The sequence below is a fragment of the Pelophylax lessonae genome (assembly GCF_965119305.1).
Source record: "Pelophylax lessonae genome assembly, chromosome: 3".
NCBI lineage: Eukaryota > Metazoa > Chordata > Amphibia > Anura > Ranidae > Pelophylax > Pelophylax lessonae.
Genome location: NC_138770.1, coordinates 243645560 through 243655143, shown reverse-complemented (window position 1 = coordinate 243655143; position 9584 = coordinate 243645560). Strand labels below are relative to the sequence as shown.

The window sequence follows — 9584 nt, the reverse complement described above, 5'->3', positions numbered from 1 at the left end:
ATATAGAAGACTAGGGACCCTCTTGGGCATGTTGTGTAGTCACCCTCCCTGCAGTGGGGGGGGGGAGTCCCTTTAATCTCGTAGAGAAGTCAAAAGGATGAAAGTCTCATGCGAGGCATTCAACTAGGGTTGAGACCTACCACATTTTTAGTAAGTAAAAAAGAGAGACGGGAAGACAGAAATAAAAGAGGGAAAAAAAACGGGGGTTAGGGAGTGGGTTTTGTGAGGGGAAGGGAATTAAATGGTAGAGGTTATATTGGAGGAAAACCCAGGGAGTGAGGAACGTCTGTATACATCATGCAATATGAGCGTCAGGCACAGAGCTGATACTATGAAGCAGAAAAGGTCCCAATAAAACCACCTGGTCTTATGTACCTCAGATTTATCCTAAATTATTGTAATTCTAATTGTAGTCCCACCCAAAATGAATAATCCTGCACAATCCAAACAAACCTCATAATGTATGGGCTTAGAACTGCCGTTTTAGCTGCTGGAATCCAAGAATATTGCTTCTGTAGCAAATATTTTCTTGAACCTATAGCGTAACAGCAGAACAGGTACATGTGGCAATATAAACAACAACAAAAATGGGATAACAAGCGCTCCCCCAGGACAAAGAAAGCTAGTCTGGTGAATGAGGGATAAAACATCTCAGTTTATTTGGGATATCTTGACATAGAACTCCAGTACATGGATGGTAAAAAACACTGGTCACATAAAAGCATGAGTGGTAAGGCAGTACCTTGAGTGGGAACCAATGCTGCAGACAATGTATTGAGGAGGAGATGTCACCCCAATGGGGGATAAGATTGAGCTGATCCTGATGAGGATGGAAGGGAAGACCACCCGGAGAGATGCCTCAAGGGGGGACCTGCGGCAGATGAAATCACAGCTGTAAGCATAGGGTGGCCGGCCCCATCCTCGGACTGCAGCGGCGTCTCCTGCACTCATGAGTACTCAGCCGTGCCGGGAGATGATGTCACCGGGAGTCAGCAGCCGAGCTGGGAGATGACAACACCGGTCAGCCGGAGTCAATAGAGAAGACAACAGTGTCCACACTCTGGAGTACCGGAGTAAAAATAAAGTGGCCAAGTATGTAAGAGGACAAAAACGCCAAAAAGAGATTACATGTTTTGGGGAAATCCCCTTCATCGGATCTACTGTAAATTTGGCGTTGAACATGTGGAATTAAAAAAAGAAGCGAGAAGGAGGAGTGGCTCCTCCTACCGGAAACTGCTGGCAACAAATGAACAGTAATCACAAAATTGCAACATGAGGTCACAAAAACATGTAAAAATTAAAAAAATAAATAAAATATATATAATAAATATATATAGATCATATAACATATTCATGTTTTTACATGTGGCAGAATGCATCCTTCCTCTGGGTGACACGTGGCAAGTGTAAGATGGAGAACATGGTTATTTTAGGGAACACCGCTACTTTCGGAGACTATAGATAACACTCAATGTCATGGCTGTAAGTGGTGGTGTTGTACTGGTCCCAATTTATTTTTTACCAAAGTGGGCACAGATATAAAGTAATTGTTTTGAGTTTTTTTTTTTTTTTATTACAAACCTTTCTACTTGAGGGACAAATTATTAATTAATTTTAATAAGCTTTATCGAATGTATTTAAAGGAACATTAGATATTTGGAAAAGAGAGTACCAGCAGAGGCTGGGTGGAAAGTCAACAGTGCATACATTTTAAAACATCTGTAATAACATATCTCTTAGACAAATTCTAATACTTATATTTTCTGTTAAAATACAAAAAAAATGAATTGATTGAAAGGGGTTACATCCTGTTAAACTGAATATGGAATCCCCTATAGAGCCAAGATATGCATGGCCAAGCTGGCGAGACGCTGCATGACCCTAGCTGTGCCAGAGTATGTAGAATGACACATTCTGGTCTGTGGTCTGCTATTTTTTTTTTTATCTGTCCAAATTATAAGAGGAAGGGGAGGGAGGAGGGATTGGGGAATAATTTATGTTATTGCAGTTCCACTTAAACTACAATTTAGAAGAAAACTACATTCTCTGAACTAAAGCTGAAAATAATATCATAAGAATATAGACTATTACAAGCACATACTTGTGATTCCGGGCACCACTCCATTAAGAGGAATTCAATATTTACTATCTAGGCAGACCTGTCACAAATGGTTCTGTGTATGTGTGTTATCTGTCATTACAACGAGGGACCTGGTAATGCTGCCTGCTCCCTCTAGACCTGGAACAGTATTATAAAATGTAATCAAGCCCTTGAGTGAGTATTTGATGAGAATAACAATTGTCTTCGCATAATGCCTTCTTGCAAGAGGCACATTCCGCTAAGAACTGTTGCTGCTTATTTTTATTATTTTTTTTTTTCCATCTCCTTAAGCACACTCCTTCTGCCATTCATTTTTAAATAGGGCTAATCAATTTCTGAATGACCTCCCTAGGTGAGAAGGATCTTCTTTACGTTTGAAATCTGCACAGGGATTTCGCACATTTAATGCCTCAAGGATCTTAATCGCCCCACTATGCATGCATGCCTCATACCAAAAGTACTGACAGCCAGTGCATTCCCACAGTAGCAGCTGAAGCCAGCAGATGCTTCCTGGATTTCTTCCTATATAGATGTTCCACTTTGGAGAAAGTTGTGCTATCTGGCATCATCCGATTGCTCTAACTGAGGAATGTGGATTCTCAGAGACAAGTCACATTGCTTTCAGGGAAACCTTTTATTTCTGTATGTAATGTTGAAAATATGAGAAGTGAAGAGGCTTGGATCTGGGGAACATCTGCAGTTTGTGTGCCAATAATGTGTAATAGTAACATATTTAATGGCAGACCTTGAAGTATACAAAAATCTGAGCCCAGAAAAAGGTAAGTGATGTTTTGTCAGTCTTGTCAACAGTGAGAAGTTGTGATAAAGAAGCAGAGCATGAGCATTTGTAAACCTGCATGATTGCTATTGAATTGAATTGCTATATTCATTCTTTATGTACTGTTTTACTGTTTGCCTAGCAATACTATCTTGGTAGTTGCTAACAAAAGGGAATATATATATCAATCTTAGCTAATCATTTATTTAAGGATTTAATTTCTCTGTTTAATATTAGATATATTGATAAAAAAGAATTAGGACACTTATTAAATATTTAGTAACATATATGGGATTTTTCGTTTCTGCTCATCTAGGGCATGAGTAAAGTGATTAATAGTTTTTATGAGAGCATGCCTGCCATGTTTAATTTGAATGAATAAGATGTTAATGAAGAGGGAAGGAATAAAAGTTTGCATAATGCATGATTCTAATCCACCTAGCATGGAGCATGGATTGGAACGCTTGTGTTTTCCATGCAATGAATGAGCACTAAGTGGCGAGCTGTCCTTGGTGATGAAACTGGTGTCACCGGTCATTCGTAGTATGCTTGTGCAAGTAAAGCCAGCACGGTGCTGGTGTTTACTGTGTTTGCTGTTATTTACAATGAACAATACTCAATAGAAGGGTTTGTGCAATTGTCTTACCTGGCAAATCCACAGCTGTTTGAAGCATTTTTAAATATACATTGCTTGTGTATATGTAGTCATCCACTATGTCCTAGTATTAAACCAGATTATATGGCTATTTAAATAGGTTTGGCAGGAAGGGGTGCCAGTCGCCAGATGAAAGTGTCATTACACTGCTTTTACTGGTCATTATCTTGTGGTAACCAGGCAGGGTGCAGGGATTGATAATATGATCTTAAAGTTGGATACAATTAATGGCATACATTGACGTGCAATGGCTCTTGCTGAAAGATTATGTCTACCTTCAAAATGCTTTTACTTAAGGCTGATAATATTTATTCTACAAGTAGAGGCTGTTGTGGTGTTTTATGTGTTATAGTAAGGCACTTGCTGCAGTTAGCTTATTTATTTTAGGCTGATAATTTGTAGGTTTATATCTTTTTATTTATTTTTTATAGAGCATAGTATTCATGTCAATGGAATCTTGGATGATTAAAAAAAAAAACGGATTATGTAACCACAGTCATTTGTAAAGTTTCTCATTATTTAAATCCACAATACTAACAAACTAATAGCTCCCACTCAAAGGGAAGAGTTAAACGATATATCTCCGTAGAGTGCTGACGATAAGGTACTAATTATTTTAAACATGTTACCAAGTAAAGTTTCTCATTACAGACAACTTTGTTCAAATATGGTACTGATAATTTCCGCTGTGTAAGATAATTAGCCATATTTAACAAAGCATTGGGCAGTCTGAAAACTGGAGTAACCCACAAAACTGATATCAATAAATTGAAACCTGTTTGTTGCTATAAGTAACTGTGTTTCATTATTAATTGTTTGACTAACTGACTGGCTTAACCGATTTCCGACCGCCGCACGACTATATACGGCGGCGGTCAGCCCCGGCCAGGCAAAGTGACGTATATATACGTCACTAGCCTGTCACTTGCTTGGGAGCCAATAGCGTGCGAGCGCGCGCCCGCGGAGGCGCGCTCCCGCCCCGGCTCGTTCCCTAGCGAGTCCGTGCGTGTGACCGGCGGACCCGATGTCTGCCGGTCACTTGGTGATCGTCGGTGCAGAGGGAGAAAGGCAGGCGGCTGATGTAAACAAGCCGCCTGTCATTCTCCCCTGTGTAGGAATGGTGATCATACGGTTCTACTATGTAGGACCGTTGATCACTGTTCCTACACCAGTAGCCATGTCCAATCACAGTTAGAAGCACGCCCCTAGGGACACACTTAACCCCTCCTTCTCCAATAAAGTTAACCCCTTCCCTGCCAGTGTCATTTTTCAGTAACAGTGCATATGTATAGCACTGATTACTGCAGTAATGTCACTGGTAACCCCAAAAGTGTCAAAAATGTCAGTCAAGGGTCCGATCTGTCCGCCGCAATGTTGCAGTACCGCAAAAAAAATCGCAGATCGCCGCCATTACGCGTTAAAAAACAACAAAAATGACAAAAATCTTTCCCTTAGTTAGTAAACGCAATAACTTTTGCGCAAACCAATCAAAATACGCTTTTTGCAATTTTTTTTTTACCAAACATATGTAGTATAAAATAAATTGGCCAAAAATGTTAAAAAATTTTGATTTTTACATTTTTTTTGGGGGAATTTCATATAAAAAAATTTGAAAAATATTGTTATTTTGGCAAAATTGACGCTCTTTTTTTGTTTATAGCGCAAAAAGTAAAAATCGCACAGGTGATCAAATACCACCAAAAGAAAGATCTGTTTGTGGGAAAAAAAGGACATCAAATTCGTTTAGGTACAGTGTCGCACGACCGCGCAATTTTCCGTTAAATTCGCGCAGTGCCAAATTGCAAAAAAAGCCCCTGGTCAGGAAGGGGGTAAAATCTTCCGAGGCTTAAGTGGTTAACCTAAAAATCTCAATAGTGAGCCCAAACAAGCATTTTACCACATAGGAAGAGATAGGTGATATTACATATAAACTTGGTATTATAAATAAATAAATATTCTCTTACTTGGAAGATGGAACAACTTTCTGTATTAGCAAACATATTTTTTCTTAATCTTTACTAAAGATTGGTTCTTCTAAATCAGGATTTCCAGTGACTAAGCTGATCTCTGATCTTCTATTCCACCATGCAAACCGATCCACTCTTTAGTTAAGAGTGCCTTTAGACCCCTTACTAGTTCACTTGCTATACTTGTGCTATACAATAGGCAAATAGTGGTCCATTACTTCAATTATATATTTCTCAGAATTAAGTTGTGTGGTCAGAAGGATTTCTTTGCTAGCTCATTTTAGATTTATAATAAAAAAAAAGAAAAAAAAAGAGCACTATGGATGAGTTGAGGAGTAAGCACAGGAGCAGCTTTCTGCCTTTTGTCTCCCTTTGCCTGATTGGAATTTCAGGTGATCGGTCTGAAAAGAGATAAGACTGGGAAGAGTACTGCTGAGCCATTCACTTCTGTGTGTGAAATTTGGCTTAAGCTATTGAGATCTATAACAGTAGGCTTAACAACAATATGAAAGCCTGAAAAATGTGAAGAAACTAATGAAGCTCCATCTGCTGGCCCAAAAGATGAATACAAAATATTAAAAGAGAAATATGACCAATCCTTTTTTGGCCATACTTCTCCTATGGATACAGGAGTTATCACAGGCTTGGGAAAGAGCCTGACCATATGGTCCGGACAGGCACCTGGCTCAGCCTCCTAGTGATCCGCTATGAGCCTGAGCCAGCCCCTCCGCCCTCTCAACAGCCCAGCGTCCCAGTGAGCGCTGGAGGGGAGAGCAGAGAGCCGCTGACTGACAGTCACAGCTCTCTGCTCAGAGCAGAGGGGGGGAAACTAAGCAATCAGTGGTGTTTCATCGCTCAGTTCTCACTGCAGAGCCGGCAGGGGACAGATGCAGCATCAGATCGATGCTGAAACCACCGAGGTGAGTATAAATGTTTTTTTTTTTTTAATCCCAAACTTCTCTTTTAATATGCAATATTTCATATTTTCCTGAAAAAAAGGAATAATAATACATTAAAGAAAATATGTACAAAACTATTTCCAGTTTACAATGCTAAATAAAGCTGTTTCTTGGAAAAGAACCATGTAAATACTTACCTCTCCTGCTGTCCACATCTCTTCCCTTTTGAACAAATCAACACTTCTGGGACTGTCAATCTTTTTGTGACTGCTACAGCGTTCATCATTCTGATCTAAACATCTCTACTGTGTCTTAAGCTTTTTTCTGGACTTGGTGATCAATAAGGGTCCTTGCACATGGGCTTTCCGCCTGGCGGACTTCGTTTTGCTCAGCAGGGATCGATCCGCTGATCCCCACTAAGTAGGTTGACAACAGGTCCATCTTCGCTTACTTTGCAGAGACAGACCTGTCAGATCCCCGCTCTCTTGTATGGGAGATCGGATGAAAGCGGACCACCTGCCCGTTTTCATCCGATCTGATCCTCCAGACGGATGGAAAACAGGGTTTCCATCCGTCTGGGTTTCACAGACAGGATCAGAACAGGTAGCAGCGGGTGTCAGTGGAGATGTCACCGCTGACATCTGATGCTCCATAGGGGTGCATGGAGCATCTGATTAGGTCCGCCTCAAAAATGGACAGGCGGACCTAATCGGAAAGCCCGTGTGAATGGTCCCTAACAGTGCTGAAAGGTGATGATTGCTGACCAGACCAAAAATGGCTTAGGGGCAGAAAGGCACAATATGGTACACTAGTCAAAATGAGAAAACACAGAACTATGTTTTTGATGTTCATAAAAATTGACAAATATTGTATCACTTGATCCACAAATGTCATTAGTACATGAGACTTGCACTTTGATTGGTGAGTTCTCATTTTTGTAGGGGCTTCAGCATTTTATGTTTAGAAATATGACAGTATGAGTCCTTCAGCAATTTCATTTTAAGAAAAAAGTGTAGAGGGGATGCCTGTAGAACATGGAGGAAAGTAAAAAAACAGTCTACATTACTTTCAACCGATCAGATTCAAATTTACATAGAGATGTAGTTTATAAGGTTGAAAAAAGACACAGGTCCATTCAGCTCTAGGTGTGTGTGTTCACTGTGTGTGTATGGGTTTAATTTTCTATTTTCTAATAAAATCTATAGTCCTGTATATTCTACTTCACAATGAAGACATCCAAAATGTTTTTTTAAGTTGCCAACACTCTTAGCGAGTGTCGGCAACATTTTTACTGCCTTAACAGTAAAGAACTCTTTCTGCAATCTAAGGTAAACCTCCTTTCTTCTAATCTCAAATTGTGGCTGCGTGTCCTCTTTAGGGACCTAATGGCACTTTTCCACTGCATGGAACCGAACGGTTCGGCTCGCTTTTGTGCTTTTCCACTGCATGGTACCGCATGGTACGGTGTAGGAACAGTTCGGTACGGTACGGCGGCGCTTTTCCACTACATGGAACCGAACGGTACGGTTCGCTTAAACAGTACCACCTCGGTTGTGGTTCCAAGAGGGCCGTACCGGTACCATATCCCACAATCCTTTGCATGCAGCCTTGACTGTTTGTCACTACTAGCCACTGATTGGTCAGAGAATCGTTGTTATCCCACCCACTTACTTTAGTACTACTTTAGTGGAAAAGCAAACCATACCAAACCGTACCGAACCGTTCCAACACCTTACCATACGGTACCATGCAGTGGAAAACCAAACCGGGCCAAGCAGGGCCGAGTAGAGCCAAGCCGGTACTTGCAGTGGAAAAGCCATTAGAGTAAACAGTTTATCAAAGTTACTGAAGTCCCCTTTGATTAAGTACACCTGTTCAATTGCTTGGTAACACAAATTTCAAATCAGCCAATCACATGGCAGCAACTCGATACATTTAGGCATCTAGATGTGGTGAAGACGACTTGCTGAAGTTCAAACTGAGCATCAGAATGGGGAAGAAAGGGGATTTAGGTAACTTTGAAGTGGCATGGTTGTTGGTGCCAGACGGGCTGGTCTGAGTATTTCAGAAACTGCTGATCTACTGGGATATTCACACACAGCCATCTCTAGGGTTTACAGAGAATGGTCTGAAACTGAGAAAATACTCAATGATCGGCAATTGTGTGGACGAAAATGCCTTGTTGAGGTCAGAGGAGAATGGGCAGACTGGTTTGAGACGATAGAAAGGCAACAGTAACTGAAATAACCACCCATTAAAACCAAGGTATGCAGAAGACCATCTCTGAACGCACAGCACATCGAACCTTGAAGAAGATGGGCTACGGCAGCAGGAGACCACACTGGGGGTCACTCCTGTAAGCTAAGAACAGGAAACTGAGGCTATAGCTTGCACAGGCTCACCAAAATGGGACAATAGAAGATTGGAAAAACATTGCCTGGTCTGATAAATCTCGATTCCAGCTGCGACATTCAGATGGTAGGGTCAGAATTTGGCGTAAAGATGAAAGCATTGATCCATCCTGCCTTGTATCAATGATTCAGGCTGGTGACGGTGGTGTAATGGTGTTGGGTATATTTTCTTGGCACACTTAGTACCAATTGAGCATCGTAGTGCCACGGCCTACCTGAGTATTTTTGCTGACCATGTCCATCCATTTATGACTACAGTGTACCCATCTTCTGATGGCTCCTTTCATCAGAATAAGGCACCATGTCACAAAGCTCAAATCATCTTAAAATTGTTTCTTGAACATGACAATGAGGTCACTGTACTCCATTGGCCTCCACAGTCACCAGATCTCATACAGCCACAGATGCCACTGCCCTCAGCTCAAACAGGTCAATAAAGGTATCACCACTGCCCTAAGCTAAAATAGGTCAATAAAGGTACCACCACTGCCCTAAGCTCAAACAGGTCAATAAAGGTACCACCACTGCCCTAATCTAAAATAGGTCAATAAAGGTACTACATGAGACAAACAAAGATAAAAAATTCCCAGTTCAATTTGCTAACCAGTTTGCTTACCAATCAAATTAACCTGTCTAACAGTTTGCGTCAAAACAGGGGTTTAGTTAGCACACATTTGGAAACGCATGTGTAAGGGCCACTCCACGGCACCCTGTATTACCTGCAGTCCTAACTCTGGTAAATGTATGAGAGTCTTCACAGTGGAAGCACATGC

General features: G+C 41.0%; 1 protein-coding gene across 1 annotated transcript in view; it reads left to right on the top strand.

The window, feature by feature from the left end:
* Window positions 1–2241: 2241 nt before the first annotated feature.
* The window catches only part of PLCH1 (phospholipase C eta 1), a 264244-nt gene continuing 256901 nt past the window's right edge, over window positions 2242–9584 (top strand). Inside the window, exon 1 of the mRNA XM_082251170.1 lies at window positions 2242–2880. Coding sequence (XP_082107296.1) covers window positions 2838–2880 — 43 coding nt within the window. The 5' untranslated portion in view covers window positions 2242–2837. The remainder of the gene's footprint in view (window positions 2881–9584) is intronic.